This window comes from Mustelus asterias, chromosome 4, assembly GCF_964213995.1.
Source record: "Mustelus asterias chromosome 4, sMusAst1.hap1.1, whole genome shotgun sequence".
Taxonomy (NCBI): domain Eukaryota; kingdom Metazoa; phylum Chordata; class Chondrichthyes; order Carcharhiniformes; family Triakidae; genus Mustelus; species Mustelus asterias.
The window spans coordinates 58,706,057-58,733,075 of record NC_135804.1 but is presented as its reverse complement, the minus strand read 5'-3'; the positions used below and the strand labels follow the sequence as shown (position 1 = coordinate 58,733,075).

The window sequence follows — 27,019 nt, the reverse complement described above, 5'->3', positions numbered from 1 at the left end:
TTGGTAGCAAAAGCCACACAAGCTTTCGAGGCTCTGAGCCCCTTCTTCAGGTGAGTGGGAATTCTGTTCACAAACAGAACTTATAAGACACAGACTCAATTTACATGAATAATGGTTGGAATGCGAATACTTACAACTAATCCAGTCTTTAAGAAACAAAACAATGGGAGTGGAGAGAGCATCAAGACAGGCTAAAAACAGGATATGGCGCTAGACTCATTGATCAACAGTTCCAACGCGCCACAGCGAAAAACCGCACCGACCTCCTCAGAAGACAAACACGGGACACAGTGGACAGAGTACCCTTCGTTGTCCAGTACTTCCCCGGAGCGGAGAAGCTACGGCATCTCCTCCGGAGCCTTCAACATGTCATTGATGAAGACGAACATCTCGCCAAGGCCATCCCCACACCCCCACTTCTTGCCTTCAAACAACCGCACAACCTCAAACAGACCATTGTCCGCAGCAAACTACCCAGCCTTCAGGAGAACAGTGACCAAGACACCACACAACCCTGCCACAGCAACCTCTGCAAGACGTGCCGGATCATCGACACAGATGCCATCATCTCACGTGAGAACACCATCCACCAGGTACACGGTACATACTCTTGCAACTCGGCCAACGTTGTCTACCTGATACGCTGCAAGAAAGGATGTCCCGAGGCATGGTACATTGGGGAAACTATGCAGACGCTGCGACAACGGATGAATGAACACCGCTCGACAATCACCAGGCAAGACTGTTCTCTTCCTGTTGGGGAGCACTTCAGCGGTCACGGGCATTCGGCCTCTGATATTCGGGTAAGCGTTCTCCAAGGCGGCCTTCGCGACACACGACAGCGCAGAGTCGCGGAGCAGAAACTGATAGCCAGGTTCCGCACACACAAGGACGGCCTCAACCGGGATATTGGGTTTATGTCACACTATTTCACATAAATATTTCTGCTTTTTTCCTCCTGAGTCTTTATCATGCGATCCTAGAATCAGAATTTATGTCACACTATTTGTAACTCCCACAGTTGCGTGGACCTGCAGAGTTTCACTGGCTGTCTTGTCTGGAGACAATACACATCTTTTTAGCCTGTCTTGATGCTCTCTCCACTCCCATTGTTTTGTTTCTTAAAGACTGGATTAGTTGTAAGTATTCGCATTCCAACCATTATTCATGTAAATTGAGTCTGTGTCTTATAAGTTCTGTTTGTGAACAGAATTCCCACTCACCTGAAGAAGGGGCTCAGAGCCTCGAAAGCTTGTGTGGCTTTTGCTACCAAATAAACCTGTTGGACTTTAACCTGGTGTTGTTAAACTTCTTACAGTGTATTACCACAAGAGCATCAAGTGCCGTCAGTATTTTTGTCATTAGCCTCTTCAACGAGCTTTATTGATGACCCCCCCCCCCACGACTACCTGACTCGGTAACCATGGAGACCATCTCCATGACAGCGGGGTCCGTACCTTCAGGATGTTCCCTGACCAGCGATGACGTTTCATGCAGTCACTTCCGGTTATGTCCAGGCAGCCCCAGCCCCTCCTTCTTCTTGACGACGTCACTGGTATCGCTGGAGAATCAGCAGCTCGAGTGAGAACGGGAAAAGTCTGGGTGGTCGGCCGAGAGTGAACGGGAATCTCGTGGCCGCGCGCGCCCCCAGTCACCGGGGTAACGGCAGCGCAGCTCTGAGTCCGCTCGGCACTGTCATGCCGCTGCTTTTTCTCGAGCGCTTCCCCTGGCCCAGCCTGCGGACCTACACGGCCCTGAGCGCAGCGCTGTTGGCCGCCAGTCTCTTCAGCGCATATTCCCATCTCGGCCTGCCGTCGGGCCAAGAGCCTAACCCCGCCGTCCGTCAGCAGCCCGACCTTGGCGCTTCCACCCCCAGCGACGCCATAAGCGGCGAGCGGCCAACCGAGGGCAGCAACGGCTTGGCGGATGGATCAAATGCCGCCCAGCACGAGCCCCCGGATCATGGTGAAGGCGACTTGGGATCAGCAAACCGACCCGTGTGGGCCGAAGGCCACGGTTTGGCACTGGAGATGGCCTGGTACTTGGTGTCAGACGGTTGGTGTGTTTGGGTGAGTGTTTGTCAAGTGTCATGCTTTACTCGGGGAAATCTGTGCAACGAGAAAACTTTTTGCCCAGGCCCGTGTTTTTAAGGGAGGGAATTATTTACTTTTTTTTTAAGAAAAAGGAGGAGTTTCCTTTGGATCTCTAAGTGTATGATTAAAATATTAACAGAAAAACTCTTCATCGAAGAAGATTTTTAAATGTGGAAGTAGATAACGGAATAAACGTACTGCTTCCATTGTCACTGGTTTGAGTTTACTGAACGTTCGGGTCATAATTCACTGAACCACCGTGTTTCCATAACGAGCCGTCTTTGGAATGGGAACAAATGTTTTGATTATCTACACTTGGAGTATTTGTTTGTATTCTGTTGTTCTGTGGATGACATCAAGACTGGATTTTCCCCGAAAACAACCTACATGTCAACTTCTTCAGTTGCCTAAATGAATAATGCAAGAGTCACTTAAAGTCGATTTGTGTTTCAAAAGGTTATATATTATCAGCTTGCTGTGTACAAGATTTGACTCAACGAAAACTGACAGCAAAACCATTTTGTCACTAAAACCTTGTTAAATATGTGCCTGTGTAAGTTTCATGTGTTGCCCTATTATGAAGTGTGACTAAAATCTCAAATATTTGAATTATGTTAGAAAATGTTTCCGAATGTTCAAGGAATTAGGTGAAATGAATATGAAAGACTTGTGATTTATGATTAGGAGATGAAGAATTTCTGTCAGGTTGTGAATCTTTGAATTCTCTGTGCTGGAGAGGCTGAGTCATAGAATATATTCTGAGCTGAGGTAGACAGTTCCTGAAGCATTGAGGTATCAAGGATAATGTGGACAGGCAGATAGAGCTGAGGTCAGGATCAGATCAACTATGATCTTATTGAATGACAGAGCAGGCGAGAGGGCCCATATGGTCTACTCCTGTGCCTGTTTGTTTTGACTTTGTGATAAGCAAACTAATAAAATACTCATCTGAAATAGTATCTATTATTGAAAGAATGAAGTAAATTTGTTCTGAACTCTTGACCCATTTAAGATATATAGTTATTAAAGGTCAGCGCTAGTACCATTGCTTTAGTGTATATAAATGACTTCAATATTGGAATGCAGCATAACATTATCAAAATCTGCTAATGATTTGAGTATGTGCCGAACAGAGGGGATGATACAATCGATTGTAAGAGGACATGGCAGAATTGGCAGGTAAATTGCAGATGGAACTTGTATAGGGAATTATGAGGTGATATATTTCGACAGAAGGGATAGGAAAAGGCATTATAGACCATAGCTAGAGTAGTGTGTTCTGTTCTGATTACCACACCAGAATATGAAGGTCCTTGAGGTGGGTGGGTGTAGTGGAGATTTACTAGAATAGTTCCAGGGCAGAGGGAATATAGCCTCAAGGTTAGGTTGGAGAAGCTGATCTCCTTGCAACAAAGGAGATTGAGGGGAGGCTTGGTCGAGATGTACAATGTTATGATATGTTTGGGTAAGGCAAAGAAAATCTGTTCTTATGAGATTGATGGTTCAAGGAGTAGGAAACACAGATTTGAGGTTTTGGGTGAGAGACTTGGGCAAATGTGAGGAAGAACTTGTTTATGCGGAAAATAGTAACGACCTGGAACTTGCTACCTTTGAGGTTGGTGCAATTGGAGGTGGTCAATGATTTCAATAGGGAAATTGGGTCGGCACTTAAGGGAAACCTAAAGGGCTCTAGGGATAGAACAGGCAAAGGAATTGGATTGCTCTGCATAAAGCTGACATGGACTTGATTGGCCAAATACAGTTCCTGTGTGGTCATGCTTCTGAGTTTTAATGTTAAAGCAATTCTTGGCTGCAACCACAATTTGCAGTTTGCGACAAGGGACAGCAAAACAAATATTTTGGCTCCATTAGTTTAAAGATGGTTTTCAAACCAAGCTCAACCCAAAAATGTTAAGTTGAGTACTGCTACTATGCATACATAATAAATTTGAATATTAGTATTCTCATTCCACATCTGAAGGTGGTGATTTATTTTTAAGGTATTCAACTCCTGCCTGTTTTGCTATAGTTACTCATACCTAAGCAAAATGAGTGATCAAATAGCTACCACAACCAAGCTTGACTCCGTCATACCTCATGCCCAAACACACATCCACTCAATGGGGATGCATTTGATTTGGAGAAAAATGATTAACATTGACAGTTTTGAAGAGTTTCTGATAGTATGAAGGTTGGTTTCTTTCTCTTCTAAAAGCACAGACCTGGACATTAGAATGCATGGAAAATAGGTAAACAACATTTAAAGTGTTTATATCAATTAAATGGAAAGTTTGAAGATAGCTAATGGATTTAATGCCAGCATATAATGTAATTGGAATAATGTGTACTTAAAAGAATGTCTAGTGGGTTATTAATACTCGGATTTTGATGAGAACTCAAACAGGTTATTTAGATGTCGTACAGATCATTTGTGAAGAAAGGCTTTAGCATCCAACTTTGAAAACATAACTGTCGCATCAGAAGGGGGTCAAAGGAAGGAAAGGATGATTCTAAAGCTCAGGTTATTCTTGGACCCAAGATTGATAGGCGTAACAACATGTAGTTCTTTTAAAATATTGAGAAACATAGTTGCTAACGTATCCTAACATGAAGGTTATTCAGCTAACTTGGACTGAGATTGTTAAACTAGAAGAATTGGTTTGAATATTAACAAGCATCAAGTTATGATGATGAACTCACCTCACCTTTCACCAGAATGTATGATATATGGAAAAGATTCTCAAGAATCAATTTGATTCTGTGTTCTTCAAATGAAATAAAAGCAGAATACTGCAGATGCTGGAAATCTGAAATAAAAACAAAAAGTGCTGGAAAAACCTAATAGGTCTGGCAGCACCTCTGGTGAGAGAAACATCATTCTGTTTTTATTTCTTAAGACATCTCAACAAATTTGTGTTTATCTTGAGGAAGAATTGGAGCATGTTGTGTATGTGGAATAGAGAGAGAGCATTTCATAAGTTGCCATTTTAGACTTAAAATTAAGTTACACAGCATGACAGTGAAATAACAGTAAGAAGTTATTTAAAAGGAAATATTGAGTGTTTTCGTGTGGCAGGATATATAAAAAATGAAGCTGGGGTCAATGTTGGGACCGTGGCTGTTTTCGAGATAAGTGAATGGTGTGCACATTGGTGTTAGGCACAATGTTGAAATGTTAGAGGGGATGAATAAGTGGAAGGCATGATGGTGAACTAAGTGACTTCAGGGAGATGTTGGATATGTTGCTGAATTGGGCCTTATGAAATTTAAACAGGGTGGAAGGAAGGATGAGAAGAAATCAATTACACTAAATGGTAACACTTCAGAGAAGCAGACAGATAATGATTTGGGTACTTAATCTTTAACAGTGGTGGAACAAGTTGTTGAAACTGGTTTGGAAAAAAAAACGAAACCCTGAGATTCTAGGTTTGATATAAAAAGCAGTTTTCGAAAAGGGCTGGAGATTTGAAATATAGGGTTCTCTCACATAGAGGGAATGGATCAAATGACCAATTTTTGTGCTGTATAATATGATTTTAGAGGACAGAATTGAACGTTTACAGTAAAGTATAAAGTCATACAAATTAAATAGCGTGTAGACAAAATAGTTTTTGTGGTGCTGAGGGAAGCATGTCAGTTGTGAAGAACAATTGTCTAAGATTGAATGTTGGAGTTTATTAAGACATTTAAATTACCATTGGTGATTAGGGACTATCTAACCAGAAGATTAAGTAAATAGGAGAGTCAGTGATTGTTAGGGTGATAAGTTTGCAGAAAAAACAAATTTGAAGGACTAATTGGTCTTTCCCTACTGATTGCTATTTTAGGTATCATAAGCTATTCCAGGAAAATGCACATGCAGTTCAGCCTGTCGGGGTTTATATGGCCTGCGTATTGCTGTGCTAAATTGAGCACTGCAATGCCGATAGTAAATGGAGGAAGTAATTGAGGTGTGAAAATTAATCCTTGGAAGGGTTGATCATTTTTAGTTTATTTGTTGTGGAGCTGGTTTAATGATTAGATTAAACTGATTGCAAATAGTATGTTTGGAGCTCCAAGATCAGTTTTGTTTGGATTTTGTGTTGTTTAACAACTCCAATATGTTGCAGTGTACGCCTGTGATCAGCACATGGCAGAATAACTGTCCCATTAAATGGTATTATCATTGTGTTATAACAGTTATTCAGATAGTTTTGAATTATGAAAAATGTTGCATATCAGAGAACAACTCCTCAAAATGTCACAGTAAAATCTCACAACACCAGGTTAAAGTCCAGCAGGTTTATTTGGAATCACGAGCTTTCGGAGCGCTGCTCCTTCATCATGAAAGCTCGTGATTTCAAATAAACCGGTTGGACTTTAACCTGGTGTTGTGAGACTTCTTACTATGCCCACCCCAGTCCAACGGCGACGCCTCTACATCATGGCTACCCTCAAAATGGCAGTAACTTTTGAGAGTAAAATATAGATGACCTGCGGCTTTGCTTTTTGATATATTATAATCATTGTAAAACAATGACACTAGCTGCTTCTGCATTGTTTTTGGATGATGTGCCAATAGCATGTCACATTGCTTTTGTAATACAATTCAAAGGTCAGAAATACAATTAACTAATGCTTATAACAATTGTATGCCTATTGCTGCTATTGGAGGGTTTTTCTTTTTGATCAACTGTCATCTGAAATGGCTAGACATCTGTCTTTCAATTTCTAAACTGAGAAATCTGCATGAAGAGTTTCTGCTCAGTCAATTACTTGTGCATGCTCTTTCCTAATTGGAAAATGCCTATTAACTGAGTTTGTATAGAATTTGGGTACTGATTAGCAAGAATCGTGGCTTTAGCTGAGTGTTGTCAGGTGTGCTATTTTTTCAATGGCTGGAGAGTGGTATGAAGACAGTAGTAAGATATAGAATTTGTGATGGGCATCAAAGGTAATGGCATCAGACTCCAGTGTTCAATTGGACAAAAACGACCAGACATCCAAGACTGGCTATTTTATTTTGAGTTGGAAATTTCAGGGGAAGAAATTCGACTAATTTTTGACTTTTTTTTTGTTTGCAACAAATGCTGCTCATCTAACTTTTATGTTCAGTTAGTGCTGTCACACGTCCCATTCAAGCAGCAGTTTGTTCGTACAGCAGCGGTGGGCAACCGGTCCAGGGGCCACATGTGACCTATCGGCGTTCTGCATGCAACCCACAAGACATTTTGACCATTGACCACGTGCAGAGTTGCCACATTCTGCTGGTCTCTTCCACATAGCTTTTTCCTACCAGAATGACTTGAGTGATGCACATGTAAAGTGAGGTAGATGCTAATTGCACACAACATTGATTGTTAGAGCCGTGCACTCCCTCTGCTTCGTCGTGAATAAGATTAAATATATTTAATGCAGACCAAATATTTCATAAGTTATAACATTGCTTAATCATTCATATATTGATATCAACTTTCAGCAGTAAAAATAAAATAAATATTTATGCTTGATTGGAAGCAGTAGGAGTGCTTGGTGCTCTGTCAATCTGTGGCCCACTGAGATGAAGGCGGGCCACTCACTAGCCTTAACATAGAAACATAGAAAAAATACAGCACAAACAGGCCCTTCAGCCCACAAGTTGCTCCGGTCATGTCCCTACCTACCTAGGCTTGTATATAGGCTTACCTATAACCCTCAATCCTATTAAGTCCCATGTACTCATCCAGAGGTCTCTTAAAAGTCCCTATCGAGTTTGTCTCCACCACCACTGACGGCAGCCGATTCCACTCACCCACCACCCTCTGAGTGAACAACTTACCCCTGACATCTCCTCTGTACCTACTCCCCAGCACCTTAAACCTGTGTCCTCTCGTAGCAGCCATTTCAGCCCTGGGAAAAAGCCTCCGAGAATCCACCCAATCTATACCTCTCAACATCTTGTACACCTCTATCAGGTCACCCCTCATCCTTCGTCTCTCCAAGGAGAAAAGACCGCGCTCCCTCAGCCTATCCTCATAAGGCATGCCAACCAATCCAGGCAACATCCTTGTAAATCTTCCCTGCACCCTTTCAATCATTTCCACATCCCTCCTGTAATGAGTCGACCACAAGTGGGGCCTGACGAGGGTCTTATAAAGCTGCATCATTATCTCCCGACTCCTAAACTCAATCCCTCGATTGATGAAGGCCAGCACACCATATGCTTTCTTAACCACCTGTTCTACCTGCGAGGCCGATTGCTCTTTACTGTCATAGCAAAATATATTATATCTGCTCTGGATTCCTGGCCCAATGTAGAACATTTGTGGTTTCCTGCATTGAAATTTGACCCCAAAAGGTTTGATACATAACCAAACATTTTCCAGATGTAACACGAACATAAACATAAGAAATAGGAGCAGGAGTCGGCCATTCGGTCTTTTGACCTGCTCTGGTGTTTATGGTTGATCTTCTACTTCACTGCTTTCCTGCACAATCCCACATCCCTTGATGTTTTTAATGTATAGAAATATTTTCAATCTGTGTTAAACATTCTCAACGACTGAGCCTCTGCAGCCCTCTGGGTGGAGAATTCCAAAGATTCACCATCCTTTGAGTGAAGAAATTCCTCCTCATCCCAGTGCATAATGGACTGTCCTTTATTCTGAGACTGTCTCTCCTGGTTCTAGACTTCCCATTCAATGGAAACATCTTTTCTGTATTTACCCTGTCATGCCCTGTAAGAATTTTGTGTTGGAGTGAGATCACTTCTCATTCTTCTCAACTCCAAAGAATAAAGGGACACTTTATTTTTTTTGTGTAGGACAATCCCTCCATCCTCTTGTACTAAAATCCAACATACCATTTCCCACCTTAATTGCTTGCTGTACCTGCGTGTTAGCTTTCAATGATCATGAGCAGGGATACCCAAGTTCCTTTAAAGTTTACTACTTCCCAGCCCCCCTCCATTTAAGAACTACTTCATTGTTTCTGTTTTTCCTCCCAAAGTGGTAACTTGTTATCTCTTGACATTGTATTCCATCTACCAACCTTTGCCCTTGCTTATCCTCTCCAAATCTTCTTGACATGCCTTTGCATCCTCCTCCCAACTACCACTTCGCCTAGTTTTGCATTATCTGCAAATTTGAAAATATTACATTTAATCCCACATACAAATCATTGATCTTGATTGTGGGTAGCTGGGGCCCAAGCACTGATCCTTGCAGTTCCCCACTGGTCACAGCCTGAAAATGGCCTGCTTATTCCTATACTTTCTTTTCTGTCCATTAACCAGTTCTCAATCCATGCCAATATATTTCCCCCAATTCCATGTGTTCTAATTGTGCTTGCTATCCTCTTGTGTTGGGCCTTAGCAAAACCTTTCTGAAAATCTAAATATACTTTATCAACCAGTTATCCCCTATCTATTCTGCTGGTTATATCCTAAAAAAAAACCCAACAGGAATGTTCAACATGATTTCTCTTTCATTAATCCATGTTCATTCTGCACTAACCTACCATTATTTCAGTGTCCTGTTATCACACCCTTTATTATAGATTCCAGTGTTTTCCTTACTAATGTCAAGCTATCAAGTTTGTAGTATTTTTCTCCCTCCCTTTTAAATAGTGGAGTTACATTTACCATCTTCAAATCTGCAGGAACTGTTCTAGAATCAATAGAACTTTGAAAGATGACCATCAATACACCTATCTCTGCAGCCACCTCTTTCAGTGCTCTGGGATGCGGGTCATTAGGTGAAGGGGATTTACCTCTTTTAAATCCCATTAATTTCTCTAGTACTATTTTTTTCTTACTAATATTAATATCTTGCAGCTAGACTCTCTACACTAGTGTAATATATTTATAGTAGTCCCTTGATGCTCTATTATTTCTGAGCGTTTTTAGCATTTCCTTCTGTGAAAACAGACACAAAGGCTGGGATTCTCGCAAAAAGAAAACGAAGTGCCCAAAAGATGGGACAACTTCCTGCCCATTCTTTGGGTGCACTTACCTGAATGAATCTCCAACACTGCATCACAGAGTGCCTCGTGGAGACTCACGCTGGAAAGTGTGGAGCGGGGCCTCAACTTGCCCAAAAAGCTGGCAGCATAGTGTTGAGTGAGCCACTGCACATGCGCAAATCTGTCAGTGGGGAGATTGGCAACCTCCAACACCACTCCTTCTCCTCCCACCGGCATCCCGATCATTGGCCTCCTCTTTGATCTCGAACACCCACTCTGATCACTGTCCTCGCCCTCCTGAACTTTGGCCTCCCAACATCACCCCCCCCCCCCACCCATCGCTGGCCTTCCCAACCCTCCCCAAACCCTTCCCTGAACCACCCCATTGCCAACCCCAATCTCTCGCCCTCCTACCGATTTTGTTGCAGTGGCAATGCATTCCAGTCTGGCTCCACCCCCTTGGCATTGCTTGGTGGGCTGTGCCAGGGGCACTCTCCCCTTTGCCCTAACCTCCTGGGGGGGCCTCAATTGCCCCTATCCCACCAGCGGGGTGAGGATGCCTGTTCCCCATTAGTGGGGAGCGGTTGTAACCCTGCTGGTGGGAACCCCTCTCGGCATGGGGGCCGACCCGGGCCCGCTAATCATATTGAAATTCAGATTCCAATATGCTAGTTAGCTCCACACTGATTTCCGGCATGAAGCTGATTACTCTGGAAAAAAAGGGCCGGGGAGACTCGCGACTGGCTGGGCACAGTCGTGAATCCCGCTGAAAGGCCCTTGCTGTTGTCTCCTGGCCTGCTACGCTACTCGAGAAGTGCAGCAGACTTGGAGAATTCCGTCCAAAGTTTTTCTGTCATTTCTTTATTCCCAATTATAAATTTTCCTAACTCTGCTTGTAATGGATCTATATTGTTTTTGCTAATCTTTTCCTTTTTACCTATGGAAGCTTTTACTGTCCGTTTCTATGTTTCTTTCCTTTTCTATTTACCCGTTCTTAATCTTTTCCTTGGTCCTTTGCAGATTTCTGAAATGCTCCCAATTCTTAGGTTTGCCTTTTGTTTGGCAACTTTATGCATCTCTTCATTTAATATAATGCAATCCTTGACTTCTTTACTCGTCATGCTTGGAACACTTCAAATTCTGAATTTGAAAACTAATGCTGTGATAAATTAAAATGTCTGTGCCCCAATGAACCCGTTGCTAAGTGAAATTTGTACTGTACATCATTCCTAAGAAAAACCAACTCGATGGTTTGTTGGTAATGAGTTACAAGATTGAAATCAGCAGCGCTCGAACAATATACTGTGGATACTGGAAATCTGAAAGGTCGCTGAACTTTCATCAGTTGTGAAATGTTAACTCTGTTTCTCTTGCCACAGATGCTACCAGATCTTCTGACTATTTCTAGCAGTTTCTGTTTTTGTTGTCGTCAATAAAAGTTTTTTAAAAACTAACTTGGATTGAATTTCAACCCTATCGTGGCAGTTATTTCAGTATGAATTTTTACAGTACACATTTGTTACCAGCATAAGCTACTGGTTTATTAACACTTCAGTTCCTGAACGTAAGTCCTTGCAATGTTAATTTTTATTGCTTTGTTTTTTTTTGGAATAACTTTAGGCTGAGATTTGAATCATCACTTGTACCACCTCTTATGCTTAAATCTGAGTTGAGTGCCTTCAGGATGATCCAAAAACAATAATTTTATTGTGAATAGATGCATGTTTTGGGTGGCCCTAAATTAAGGTTTGAGCAGTTACAAATGGAGTTTAGCCATACAGACCAGGAAGACCTTGAATTTGTTTTCCAAATTCTGCTGCATTAACTAGTCTTAGTTATTTGGTAACATGGGCTCTATAATTGCCCTTGGATTTAGAAGGAGAAAACTAGCCAGTCTTTCCATTCCTTGATCATGATGCCCCCATTGGCACTGGTTAAATTTTTTTTTTAAACTGCCGGTCAAGAGGGTGTCTACAATCGAAGGAAATATGATCAGGCAATTCTTAGCACCGGTGAGAGAAGAGCAGAAAATCTCATTTTCAAAAAAGTAAGTTTTTTTGAATTAATTGTGACCATTAAATGTACACCAGGGAGTATTTTGCATAAAATAAACTGAGGGTGCTTAGTGCATGGTTCAGGTGTTGCATGCTTGAGTTATTTCTGATGTGACATTGCAGTTTTAATTTACATAATATTCCAGTCCCAAATGTATGTTCTACATATACTGAGTTGTTTGTTTCTGCAAAGCATAGAGCAGGTGTGCTGAGTGCACTTGTGCTTAGATGTGGTGAAAGGGTTTGTTGGCATATGAGCTGTGGTTATTTTCTTTCTAAAAGCAGTTATTTTGCAGTTTGACTCTTAGTGAAAGTAGGCTCCAAAACAGAAGCCAGAATTGGAACCTGAAGGATTAGCCTGTTAAGGTGTGTCTGTGCTGCACAGTGCTGGGAAACCTCTTCGAATTATAGCAGGCCCGCTCCAAAAATTAAGCCTAAAATGGATTATCTGGTGTACAGAAACATGTACCTGTCCCCGGAAAGCACCTTGTGTCCCAAGTTCATATTCAACTTATTCTTACTTTGCATTTGATCAGTTCATAGATTTAATCGTTTTTTTCATTAGCATTCTGATTCTGGAACTATTTTTTGATTGAAATTTCTCCTAAATACCAGTATTCACCGGGAGCTGTTCAAACTCGTGTGGAAGGTGCTAAAGTATGTTGTTACCGAGAACTTTGGAATATTTAATGCCCATATCTCCCCATATTTGTAGATGGCTCAGGGTTTTCTTCAAACAAAATGGGATTCTGAATGAACTTCTCGGAGGAAATCTGAAACAGATTTACCCTGACTTAGTGTTAGCTTTGTGAGAAGAATTCAGTGGCAGCAAATTACAGTTGCAAACTGTTCAACTAAGTACAGAAATAAACAAAGCTAGGGTTGTGCTTCAGAGTTCGTGATCTAAAACTATTTAGAATAATGCAAAACTCATTGGAATTTGTTCATTACAATGGCACTCAGCATATGCTGTCATCTACAATGCTTACCACTTTCTTTCTTCCTGATCCAATTTCATGCCCTCGGCTTCACATTTGCAAATACCATCAACTTCTCCTCTTCTGATAGATATATTTACCTCTTTCAAAACTGCCATATCATTCTCTCCTTAAAACCACTATTATCGCACTAATTCTCAAGAAAGCTATACCAATGTCTCCATAAAATCCATTAACATTCCAGTTATTCCGGAATGTTTATAACAAGTGAACTAAGTAGCTGCATCTGAAACAGTTCCCAAGTTTTTCTCAGACCTCTTATTCTTTGCGAATGCAAGTTATTTTATATTCGCATGCTACTCTTGGCGAAACAGTGAGGCAGCATTGGCCAATTTTTGTGCAGGGTTAGCTTTCACATGTATGTTAGAGCAAAATTATACATCTATATCTCGGGTATTGTTGTTCACTCCATATGCCTGACTAATATCAGAACACCAGCACTTAGGGAGGTGGTGGCATAGTGGTATTGTCACTGGACTAGTAAGACCGAGAATAATGCTCTGGGGACGCAGGTTTGAATCCCACCAGATGGCGAAATTTAAATTCAATAAAAATCTGGAATTAAAAGTCTAATGATGACTGTGAAACTATTGTCGATTGTTGTAAAAACCCATCTGGTTCACTAATTCCTTTGCAGAAGGAATTCTACCTTGGTCTGGCCTATGTGACTCCAGGTGCGCAGCAATGTGGTTGACCCTTAATTACCCCTTGAAATGCCTGAGCAAGCCACTCAGTTCAAATGTAATTAGGGATGGACAATAAATGTTGGCCCACATCCCCTGAATGAATAAAATACTTGCATGTCTGTGGCCTTGACTGCATCAATTTTATCAGTTGCCACCTCAGGCTAAGGAAGGAGCTATAGAATTTTAGTGCAATGTCTGACTTTAAGCTTGTTTTCCTCCCCTATGTCTGGATTGTTAACAAGAATGCTTTATTCTACTTTCAAAGTACTGCCTAATTCCGCTCTTTTCCCACTTTGCCAAACTATTCAACCGTTTCATTCTAACACTCCCAGCTAGCCTTGACAATCTTCTAGTTGCAATTGATTCAAATGCCACCGTCCACATTTTCATCCATAGATTCCCATGTTCTATTATTTGCATTCTTTCCAAGCTCCAGTTTCTGCTAATTTCTCAGTACAGGCAGTCCCCGGTTACGAACGAGTTCCGTTTTTAAGTCTGTCTGTAAGTCGGAACAGTTACGAGGGTAAACACACGAAAAATTTAAGTCAAAACACAGCGCACACAACAGTGTTTACGCGATCCGACTTAAAATGGCGACGGCGGCGTGGCGTTGTTCTCCCTCGGGCCGATGAACCGCTGAAAATGCGCAGTGCTTTGAGCGTCGCGCAATGTAGTCCGCCCGTTCATTAGTACGAACTATTGTATGTAACTCGATTTTAAAAAAATAATAGGCTTTACGGAGGTCGGTCCGTAAGTACGGGCGTTCGTAAGTCGGGTGTTCGTAACCCGGGGGCTGCCTGTAATTTGACTTCTAAATTTTTGTCCTTCCTTTTGAATTCCTTTGTGATCTCATTGTAAACTACCTTAATCCCTGCACTCATCTTTTTCTCGTAACACCTGGTTACTCTTTGACTCCTCTCTGCTAGCCTTATGTTCCACTAATGATGACCACTCATTTAACTACTTGGTTGGCGCTAGAACTCCCTGCCCAGCTCCTTTCACTTTGCCAACCGACTTGTGCAGATTATGTTCTTAAAAGTTCCTTTCTCCTTCATGTCCTTCCTCCAATCTTACTTCCTTAATGGAAACAATTATTTCCCTGCATGTGAGGGAAGAAAATAGAAACTAAATTTGCTGATTATGTCTTGTCTGCAGCTGTTTTTGACTTCTGGATCCCTGATAGCTATGTTTGAGTGTAGCCTGATGCTTGTACTTCTGTTTGTCTTTTGTGGTAGGCTCCCTAACAGAAAGATGGAGCCTGGACATCTATGCCCCAATTAAAGTTAAATTTGTTTTTAATCCGTAGTTATTTTTTTCAATGGTCTATTTGTTTTGCATATTCTTTGCTCCCTTGGAGAATAGTATAGTGTTGGTGATTTTCCAGATTGATGAACAACCTGTTTTGAGCCACATGATGCTCTTTCATGGCCAACAAGTCCTGAAGTGGGACTGGAAACCAGGAGACTTCCAGCTCAAAAGCAGGCATGCTACCAATTCAGCCACTCTAGTGGTAGCTGTGACAGTCAATAGGTTGTAAGCTGATATCTGCACTGACTGCAGTTTCAGAGCCAATGTTTATTTAGGACAGTTTCTGCTTCAGTTATGGACTTAAAATTCAGGTTTCTGGGAAGGGTCTGGTTAATTGAAATTCACAGCTATGACATCAATTTATTGAGAAATAGGGAAATGTTGGGGGGGGGGGGGATACAAACAATATGCAGGGGTAAAATTTCAATCACTGGTCCAAACAGACATAGGGTAAAGTGTACCTTTTGGTGGATGTTGCACTCTTGGAACTCTGGGATGCTAAAGCTGCTGTTGAATGAGACTTTGGATGCAACTCTTCTGAATTAAGGAACTGAAACTCTATAGAGGAAGAACAGTGTTTTGTTGGACTTCATGGTTGAGAATAATGCCACATATGTTGAAGGGGCTACCTGAAAGTTCTGTGAAACTTATATTCTTTGTATTGCCTGTTCAAAGTATAATTTATAGTTTCTACAAATATAATTTGCCTATTAATAATGTTGAATGTGATTTGATTCTTACAGTAAAAGTTTTAGAAAATGAAGTCTTAATAATTGGCCTTGTTTGGGAAATTTGGTTCCTCATTTTTGTTATTGGTCTCCGCGGGGATCACATAATTCACTTGGAGGAATAATTAAGGCTGATGTGAAGATCTTCTATTGTTTCACCACATTTTAGAACTTTCCTTTGTGTGCTTTGCCCAATTCCCAGGAGAACTGAGGTGCTCCCTTGCAATGAGTGAAAATCTTAGAGAAGCCACATTGCGTTACTCATAGACACTCCCTCTAAGCTGTGCAGGTTTGCTTTGGCACAGCATGCACATTGCACCCAATCTACTGGAATGCTTTAGGAACTATGGAATTACACTATAGCAAGATTTTGCACCTCTGCGAGAGGAGGGGAGAAACCTTTGCTAAGGAGACCCGTCTTAGAAGATTGCCCGTCTGATCTATTTCCTGTCCATCTTTTGTTCCTTGCTTTCACCATTGATTTGCAGTTGTGAATCACAAGAATGAGGATTGAATGTGTTGGGCAACTTAATGGTTTGGCTTTCGTAAATTTATTTCTAGATCTTAAGATTTGGAGTTGGTAAATAGTTAATGTTCTGCTTTCATTTATTTACCATTGAAGTGATGGCCACAAATGTGTTGTTAGTTGTAATAAAAAGTTAGTTGCTTGAGTGATCAGCAAAGTATTATATGGTTGTAAATGCTAGTGAGATGAATACAGTTTCAATGTTCAATTTATGCTTTATCAGCTTAAAACGTCAGTTCTTCTACTTATTGCTTCGTAACTCACTGACATTTGCATGTAAAGTGGACTGCCATAGAATTATATATAGAGTTTTGAACAGGTGTTGCTACTCGAGTAGCCAGAACAACTTCATTTAGTTGGTTTGTTTTGTTTTGTCTTTGTTTAGTTTAGTTTTGTCTTAACCAACTCCAAAGGCTCTGACGAAGGGTCATCCTTACTCGAAACGTTGGCTCTACTCTCCACAGACACTCAGTCCTGCTGAGATTTTTGAGCATTTTCTGTTTTTGTTCCAAAGGTAATGGATGCTGCCTGGGCCCCAATAATTGCACAACACTTCTGATACCAGCTTCATTGCAAGTAAAATAACTATTAAGCAGACCAGGTGGCTCTGCTCTCTGAAATTGAAGTGTAAAGTTCTCCATAGAGCCATAGACAATTACAGTTCAGAAACAGGCCTTTTGGCCCTTCCTGTCTGTGCCGAACCATTTTTTGCCTAGTCCAACTGACCTGCACTTGGACCAGATCCCTCCACACCCCTCTCATCCATGAACCCGTCCAAGTTGTGAATTTCCAATTTATGCTACCATTTTCTGCCCATCGTAATGAAAGATCGTCAAGAATAAAATAAATTCTTGCTGCTCTCTTATATTTCCAAGTAGCTCGATCAAAAAATCATTTGTAGTTAGGAAATAGGACAGTTTAAATTTGGGGCTATTTGAAAGAGAGGAAGCTGCTCAGTGTAAATAGGACAAACACCCTTAATGTGAGACTAGCCTAGAAACCACATCTATTTACCATGTTCCTATTTTGTTAGTCATTTTCATTTTAAATTTTAGATCTGGTGTTAAAATAATTTGCAAGTGATATTTATCCAAAAGTACCTTTGACCATAAAAGCTGTATTGGCAGTAGCAGTACTGCATTTCCGATGATTGGTTTCCTTAAATTCCCTGGATTTGAGGGTGTTGTCCTTTTCAGATTTGTATTTGGGCTCATGTCTTGCCAATAACTGTTAGTTGATGTAGCTATTCATGATGCAATGGTGAAATGAGGCAACAGAATAAAGAGTTGTAAGTTGCTTACAGGTTGGCCAACCATTCCATGAACATTATTCAAGTCCGATTGCCAGATTTACAAATTATGTAAATATTATTTGCAACATGAAGAATTCATTGATCAGATAAAGCCTGAATTCAAGTGTTACTCCAGTGACTTCTTTAAAACTATAACTTAGTGCACTGGGCCCCGAAAATGGAGTGAGAGCTAAGTAAGCCTGGAATGAGGAAACCTCGGGCCCAATAATTAGTATCCCAGGAAACTCAATACTGCATAAAACGATACTGTGATTTTCATGTGTTTTTCCCAAATTACCCAGAAATTACAATATCTCAAAACTTCATGTGTGATCTTTTCTTCGTGCTGTGCTGCTGGATTTTAAGATACTGTTTTAGATTTAAATCTGTGGTGAATGGAAATGTTAAACCCAACTCTGAGGAGTAATTGATGTTCATGCTTTTTTTCCCTACGTTTTCTCCTTTTCCACCACCACCTACTTTCTTCCCAGCTTTCCCTTTGCCATATCACCCTTGCCTGAAAGGGTGTAATGAATCTTAATTCTCAGTGGATCTGTCGATGACTACTGTGACTACCTGTCTGGATGTGTGCTTATGTGCCCAGATTTGGCGAGGCTTGATTCTTACAACAGATCCCATAGTAGTACTTCAAAGAAGAGCAGGGGTAACACCCCTGGTGCCCTGGACAATATTCATCCTTAAAAAAAAATCATAAAAAACAGATAATCCGGTCATTATCACATTGTTTTTTGTGGAAGTTTGCTGTATGCAAATTTCTTGCATTGCGATAGTGATGACATTTCAAAATATTTAATTGGCTGGTAAAGCACTTTGAGATTTCTGGTGATCTTAAAAAGACTATGTAAGTGCAAGTCTTTGTGTTACAGCTGAGGTAACAAATTATAGTTAGGTGGGTTTCAGGACGTTATTCTTCCATTCTAATCTTTGACACTGAAAGAACAGAAATGGGGTGAAAGAAAATGTAATTTGAATAATAGATTAATATGCAAATTGCTTATACAAGGATGAGCCTGAAAATCTTTTTTCACCATTGTGCACCGCTGCAGTTTATTGAAGCCCATGCCGCAGAACCATGGTGCAAGGTGTTGTCTGATCAGGGAAGAGCACATTTTCTCCATCCATTGCTCAAATCTGAGATTAAAGGTTATTCTGCCATTGCATTGATTCGTGCACTGAGTGGAATGAAGTTAAAGACAACCCAGAAGCCATGAGATGGCATGGAAAGGAAGCTCTCTGGAAAGCAATACCCCCTTATTTTGCAAGACCTTTGCTGCCATTAGGGGTTGCACATTAGGGGCTGTCATTAGGAGCGGCACAGTGGTTAGCACTGCTGCCTCACAGCGCCAGGGACCCGGGTTCGATTCCTGGCTTGGGTCACTTTCTGTTTGGAGCTTGCACATTCTCCCTGTCTGCACGTTCTCCCTGTGTCTGCGTGGGTTTCCTCCGGGTGCTCCTGTCTCCTCCCACAGTCCAAAGATACGTGGGTTAGATGGATTGGCCATGCTAATACACTAAGTGCCCCTTAGTGTCGGGGGACTAGCTAGGGTAAATGCGCATGGGGTTATGGGGATAAAGCCTGGGTGGGATTGTGGTTGGTGCAGACTCAATGGGCTGAGTGGCCTCCTTCTGCACTGTAGGATTCTATGATTCCATTACCCAATTTGGAAGCCTGTTACAACTGATAATCACACTTGTATGAAGTTGTACTTCTCAAAATCAGTTCTAAATAAAACATAGAACACATAACATAGAACATTACAGCGCAGTACAGGCCCTTCAGCCCTCGGATGTTGCGCTGACCTGTGAAACCAATCTAAAGCCCATCTAACCTGCACTATTCCAATATCATCCATATGTTTATCCAATGACCATTTAAATGCCCTTAATGTAGTTTGTGTGCCCTTGTCTCACTGTCACTTAAGTTGAAGGAGTATTCTGAATTTTTTCCATTCTGTGCCATCTACTATCTGCCATCTACACTTGTGATTCTGAAAATTACAAGTTTCTGCCCTGTAATACTTGTAATTGAACTCTTGGTTCTTTTCTACACCACTCCAGAGTTTGAAGATTATTATAATGTTTGAGTTAAGTTTGTTCTCTTCCACCACAAATACTAGCCAAGGTTTGAATGTTAACTGCTATCTCAGTTCTCTTTCTGAATTTGTTATAAAATGGTTTATCCTGTCTGGAATATTGCTGGTTAGAGTAAAATTCCCCTTTATAACATTGTGATGGGGTTTAATCTTCCAGGTGTTGGTAAACACAGCCTGTTGTTTTCTCATGTTGGTTGGCAAGCTGATCCAGTACATGGTCTTCGGGACACTGCGGGTCAGTGAAAGACAGGTAAGACTTATCTTTTAAGACTGGAGGAAGAAATTGATCTTTCATTGCTTCCTTATCCTATTTGTTGAGAGTTTTTTTTATTCTTTCATGTGATGTGGGTAACACTGACAAGGCTAGCATTTGTTGCCCATCATAGTTGTCCTTGAACTTAGTGGCTTGCTAGGCCATTTCGGAGGGCAGTTAAGAACTAACCACATTGCTGTGGATCTGGAATCACATGTAGGTCTGACCAGGTAAGGGCAGCAGATTTATTTCACTAAAGGACATTGGGTGTTTACAACAGTTGATAGTTTGCATGTTCACCATGAGTGAGACTAGCTTTCTATTCCAGATTTGATTAATTAAATTTTAATTCCCCCAGCTGCCATAGTGGCTTTTGAACATGCACTTGAGTTCTCCAGATGTTCTGAGAAAGTATAAGTGAGGATGGATTGTTGTGAAGAGCAAGTGATATTTGGGATGATCATTATTAGCCTGGCTTAATCAATTATTCTTCCTTCAATGTCGAAAGCATTTTCACTTGCCAGTAATTATTTAATGTCAGTTTTATAAGTGATGCCGTGCTCTAAATGTCAGTGGCAATGCACAGAATGACTTAATTTGCAGTGATAGAAAACAGCCAGTTCAGATCAGCAGCTGTTTTGGGCGTGGACACCAATGCAAGCATCTGGCATTTCTTCCTAGTGGAAGAAGGATAACAATGCTCCAATGGAACCTTTAGTATACCAAGGTTTAAGTATTTGACTTTTGGATTTGAATTAATTCTACGCACTGGATAAACTTGATTTTAAAAAAAAGACTGTAGGCCCTATTTTACCATTTTGATTCCAAGTGTTGGGCGGACTTGAGACTGGGACTGTTTCAGATGTGACTTTGAGACCCATTCTTAGGCGCCCCCATATGCACTCTGCCTGCAAAAATATGAGCGATTCTGAATCGTGCAGCACAAGCCAGTAGGCGGGGCTTAACGTGTCCAAAATCCTGCAGCTCCGATCGGCGTCTCCAACTGCACGTGCACAGAAAAAAAATTATAGAATGCCACATCGTTCCCGGGCAGGGTAATGCCTCCCCCCGGTCGCCACAGACCCCCACCCCCTTCCCCCCCACTGATCTCAGGAAGAGTGGCAGCGGATTCTTAGAGAAGTTATACCCACCTGCTCTTCACTTTATGATTTGTACATTAGAACTGTTGTATCCATCATGTGGCCCAGACAGAGAACTCCAGCACTCTGTTACTATGTGCCAACGTTTCTGGTGTGTTGAACATTGTAATTTTGATTGAATCTGGAACCAGTGGAATTTTCCATTCATGTGCTTCTTGTAATATGTGGAGCAGTTGATTAATCATGATGAGACAGTGTGTATTCTCTCTTTCTCTGAAGCACCTGAAGGATAAGTTTTGGAACTTCATCTTCTACAAGTTTATCTTCATATTTGGTGTCCTGAATGTTCAAACAGTTGAAGAAGTGGTGATGTGGTGCCTCTGGTTTGCTGTTCTTGTCTTCCTTCACCTCATGGTCCAGCTATGCAAAGATCGCTTTGAATATGTGAGTTGACACTTAAGCCTGCTGAAACAACTTGAACAGTGCAGCCGCAAGAGAGTACCCTACTGTTTACCGTAAAGGCTGCTCAATTTAAAATACAAGCCCAAAGCAGCTTAAATTGGAATGATTAGCACAAACCCTCTGTCAGAAGCAATAACCTAAGCAAATTGGTGGATAATTGAATTAACACAGTTACCTGAGGTTGTGCAAGATGTCAATCTCCAGTAGTATCTGTTGTCATCCCTAGTGTGGTAGTGGTGGATGCGGATTCCTTCTTTTAAAGTGAAGAGCAAATTGCCCTTTTAGGGCAGGAGGGTGAAGGGAAATATAACAATGCATGTTTCTGTTTCTGCTTTGGAGCTGTTGCTCAGCACCACTCATAAGATTACATTTTATTTATTTCATGTGGATTGGGAAACTCAAGCAAAATTCCATCATACTTATGTATAAATCTTGCATTTTCTGAGTAAATATTCTCAACTAACTTTGGGATGGCAAAAAGTCAAAACTTAAGTTGGGCGGCACGGTGGCACAGTAGTTAGCATTGCTGCCTCACAGCGCTGGGGACCCGGGTTCAATTCCTGGCTTGGGTGACTCTGTGGAGTTTGCACATTTTCCCTGTGTCTGCGTGGGTTTCCTCCGGGTGCTCCAGTTTCCTCCCACAGTCCAAAGATGTGTGGGTTAGGTGGATTGGCCATGATAAATTAGTGTCAGGGGGACTAGCTAGGCTAAATGCCTGGGGATAAGGCCTGGGTGGGATTGTGGTCGGCTTGTTCTCATTGGGCCGAATGGCCGCCTCCTGCACTGTAGGATTCTATCTATAAATTAAGCGTTGAATAAATTCTTTGAAATGTTTGTTGTCTGTTTGTGTAAGTCATGGAATTTTGTACATTGAAAATTAAGTTTCTTTTCATTATTGAGCTGCAATTTATATTGGAATGTTTCAAAATGCTGAGTATGAAGTGTCTCTCAAGCACTGAAATTTCAATATTTTAAAATCTTGAGATAATAAGATTATTGATTCATCTGGGGCTCTGATCACAAGTAACATTTATGGTATTTGCTCTGGGGGCTGAACTATTTTTCCTCTGGGAACTTTCGAAGTAGTTTCAAACAGAATTGGCTGGAGTTGAGTTTAACTACCAAATGCAGTGTTATTGTGGGTGTTGGTGTGGAGGACAGGTGCTGTACCAGTCTCCAAAAAGCCCCAATGGGGCGTTGAGATTTCTATTACTTTCTGGTTGATATTTTATCTGAGACAAGGATTCTAAAATTTATTGATGCCTCTTGGAGTAACTTGCCTCTACTGACACTACACTAGAGAAATTAGATTTTTTTTCTGATTTGGTTTTCTTACCACATTGCAACACTCTCTCCTCTGATCCAGTTGTCCTTTTCTCCAACTACTCCAATGAGTAGCCACATCCGTGTCTTGGCTCTGCTGGTTTCCATGTTGCTGTCCTGTTGCAGTCTGGCGGTCGTTTGTGCACTGGTTGGATATTCGCATGGAATGCATACACTGTCTTTCATGGCAGCTGAGGTAAGATGATAATTACTTTGTTTTTTGTGCAATAATCACAATGTGGTGATACAGTAATGACATCTGAAGCCATAACAGTTTTTTCCAAATCTTTTATTTTACTTGATACAATTTTTCACACAAAAAACAACTCTAATAAATAAGCAGTGAATGTATTTTGGTATCCTTTTCTGTTTTGTCTGTCCTCAATTTATCTGTACAATGCTCTATTGTGAGATCTCTAACCTCTTCTGTTTGTTCCAGTGCCTGGTTGTTACTGTTCGGACAGCACATGTTATTCTGAGGTAGGTAGAAAGTTATTTGGTGGGTGTGTACCGTTAGAAAACTACAATGTAGAGTGCTTGCCATGTGGCTGAAATGTAAAGCTTTTGTTGGATGCTTACTGGTGCAAGGTGTTTGAATGCTGTTCTTCCTTGAGGTGGCGTAGAGACGTAAGAGTTTTACAGCACTCAGCTTTTATTTCTTGTGCTGATTCAATCGAATTGGAATTGTTCCGTTCCCTTTGATCTCTGTTGGTAAAGGCATTGAATCAGAAAATTGACAAGTGACACTATTGCTCTGTGTTGAATTACCTTGTCTCAGCTGTGATGGAAGAAATAGCGCATTTGGCCTCAGTGCCCCAAACCTCAGGAGACAATTACCCAAGATTGCTACTCCTGATAGTCACACTTTATTTTTAAGAAATTTTGCATGGTGTAGGTGCATGGTGATGATTGGATGGGGCTCAATTTCCATAGTTGAAGGGTCTGTCAGTACTCGCTGTTCAGGTTCATACTTGAAGGATAATCACCTGAGGTGTCATAGGGCTTCCATTGCTGGTTTAGAGGATTAGGGAACAGAAAACATTGTAGGCATTTTTTTTTGCTGTTCTCCGTCCAAGTGCAAATAAGTGCATATCATTGATGCATAAACTGCTCCAAAAGTATCTAAATCGTAAAAACTGAGACTGCAAAATAGTTTAGCCACTGCAATAATTTAAGGTGGAATTATTACTTGTTAGCAGTGTACTCTGTGGAGGTTAAATTTGAGTCACCTTGTCAGACCAGTGCATTTTTGCTGGATGATATATGTTACTATGGACTGGCTCATGCTTGATCAGGAAGTGCTTGATGTTATCACTGAGCATGAAATGAAAACGTTTAGTTCCTTAGTACTATCCCGAGGTGATTCTGGGGGCAACTACCTTCCACATACGCATTTTGAGAGTTTGTTAATTAAGTAAACTACTCGGAATATGCTTACGGGAATGGCAGTATAGTGGTTATGCTACTGGGCTGGTAATTTGGTGATCTATACTAATGAATGATCTACCAGCGTGAATTCACAGCCTCCCATGGGAGGTGGGAAATTTAAATTCAATTAAATTAATCTGGAATAGAAAGGCAGTATGAGCCCATGAAAAGACAGGCTTGCTGCAAAAATACATCTGGTTCAATAAAACATTTTAGGGATTTTAGGCCATTCGGCCTACATGTGACTCCAAACCCACACATTCTGGTTGACTCTTAAGTATCTTATGAAATAGCCTAGCCAGCAACTCAGTTGCTACCACCACCTTCTTGAGGGTAATCTGAGCTCGGCAATAATAAATGCTGGCTTCGCCAGTGATGTCCATATCCCATGAATGTATTTAAAAAGTCACTGAAATGGTGGAGTGTTTTGAATATTTGTTGTTCTTTCTTTATGCTGTGGTGAACTCTTGTTGTATTTTACAGGTACTCCATCCATCTCTGGGATCTGAACCATGAGGGAACTTGGGAGAGTAAAGGCACCTATGTTTATTATACTGATTTTGTCATGGAGTTGAACCTGCTCTCAGTGGACCTGATGCATCACATTCACATGTTGGTGGGTAGTACTTGGCTCTGCTTGGACCCTAAAGATAAGTGTGCACACCCTGTTTTGCGTTAAGTACACTCTCTCGTGCAGCTGATCATGGTTATGGCTTAGCAGTGGGATGTCGATCATCATGAAAATCTGCTACAGCAGAGCTAGTACAATACCTCACCATAACCTCTTCAAGAACTGAATTGTTGAGTATATAAGCTAGCAGCAGCTATCAATTGCAATTTAAAAAAAAAATGAAGTTGTGCAATTTGAATTGCACAGTGACAGTTTAAGGCAGTGTTGGTTGCATTTGCACAGCGCTTTATGCTGACCAAGCTCAGGATCTTGGGTTAAACCTGATTGATTGTTTTCCCTTTTATCAGCCACCTGTGCAGCTGGCTAGTTTTCATCTTGCTACTCAGGATCTTCGAGGTAACCAGTAGCACCCCTCTACCACCCTGGCTAAAAAGTGCTATCTCGGCAAAAGCCAATGATTAGATCAGAGATTATCTGATCAGTATAGCTTGTTTGCGTTCTGCATTTACTAATGAAATATTAAAAGAGGTAGGACTGTTTTATCTAGATTAATTTAATGCAAGAGAGAAATTGTCCACATTCCAGAGATAGAAGAATGGCCTACACCAAACAACCTCCCATAGGGAATACCTTATATCTTCAACAAGCATGCAAGTAAATTTGACAGTCAGTCCTCATAATGGACATGCAGGAAAGTACATAATCTGGAGGCTTAAGCTGTATTTCTCTGGGCATCCGTGCTGTTTACAAATGCTTTAAAAAGAGAACCTATATTTGCATGAGTGGCCTCTCTGGTAGTGGTCGTATATGAAGTATCAAGCAAAAGTACTCGAGGGAGAGATGGGTCCTCTAAGTGTATAGATAATTTATCTGAAGTAACATTTTGGCAATTGAGAAGTAGATTTCCATTTAATGACATTGTTATCTGACACTAGACCTGCTGATTGTCTTTTTAAATATTCCATCTGGTTATCATTGATTACTGATTCCAAATGTTAAGATTTTGAAAGGAACTGAGACGGTAGATAGATTTTCTTTCCGCTCATGGAGAGTTTTTTCCTGCTCGTGAAGATGCCCAGAACAAGAGGGCGTAACCTTAAATTCAGGAGCTGGGCCATTCAGGAGAACAGTTAAAACACATTTCTTCGTGCAAAAGGTGATTGAAGAATGAAACTCTTTTTTTTTTTAAAAATGGAGATTTGAGCACAATTAGTAATATTCAATCTGAAATCTGTAGATTTTTGCTGGCCAAGGGTATTGAAGGTTATGGAGCTAATGTGGCTTCATAGAATTAGAATACAGATCAGCCATTATCTAATTGAGTGTCAGAATGGATTTCTTTTGTTGTCCAGTCTCATTCAATTCAACTTGAGTCCAGTTTTATTGGTTCAAGCTTGTTTTATTATTTGCGGAATTATTACAATAGTAATCTGTTGGTCTTAATTCAAAAGTAATGCAATGGTTAGAAGTTCCACTGGCCAAGCTTTTATTAATTTAGGACAATGCATCGTTTAGTCACACTCGAGGAAAGAGATTTTGTCACACTTAAAGGAAAGGCCATCCCAGGAAAGTGTCTCAATTTTACTAGTGTTTTCCAAAGCACTTGTGTAAGAATTTGCTGACTCTTTGTCATAATGGTTTGTTTGGTGTCTGTGCTGGAAACAACCTTCTTTTAAGTTATTTCAAATGCTGATTTGACCATCAGCATTTTAAGTATTTTTCTTGTATCCCTGGGGAAAACTGTGCAGCCTTGCACTGTCGGGGACAATATTGTAATGACACCTTTATATCCCCCTCCAGTTGTTCGGAAATATATGGTTGTCGATGGCGAGCCTGGTGATATTCATGCAGCTTCGCTACCTTTTCCATGAAGTGCAACGCAGGCTGAAACGCCACAAGAACTACTTGCGTGTGGTGGGCAACATGGAAGCAAGGTAAATATTTTAACTAGGCATTGTTAGATCACAGAATCAGATTCCCTACAGTGCAGAAGGAGACCATTTGGCCCATCAAGTCTGCACCAACCACAATCCCACCCAGGCCATATTCCCATAACCCCATATATTTTACCCTGCTAATACCCCTGACACTAGGGTTAATTTAG

General features: G+C 41.0%; 1 protein-coding gene across 2 annotated transcripts in view; it reads left to right on the top strand.

Moving 5' to 3' along the window:
• Positions 1 to 1,536: 1,536 nt before the first annotated feature.
• The window catches only part of amfra (autocrine motility factor receptor a), a 48,552-nt gene continuing 23,069 nt past the window's right edge, over positions 1,537 to 27,019 (top strand). The window contains exons 1-7 of one of the 2 annotated variants that reach the window (XM_078211107.1): positions 1,537 to 2,069; positions 19,876 to 19,968; positions 21,351 to 21,515; positions 22,900 to 23,052; positions 23,296 to 23,336; positions 24,768 to 24,900; positions 26,716 to 26,849. In XM_078211107.1, coding sequence (XP_078067233.1) covers positions 1,698 to 2,069; positions 19,876 to 19,968; positions 21,351 to 21,515; positions 22,900 to 23,052; positions 23,296 to 23,336; positions 24,768 to 24,900; positions 26,716 to 26,849 — 1,091 coding nt within the window. In that variant the 5' untranslated portion in view covers positions 1,537 to 1,697. Of the gene's footprint in view, positions 2,070 to 19,875; positions 19,969 to 21,326; positions 21,516 to 22,899; positions 23,053 to 23,295; positions 23,337 to 24,767; positions 24,901 to 26,715; positions 26,850 to 27,019 lie in introns of both variants that reach the window. The other variant, XM_078211106.1, reaches the window with a different exon arrangement.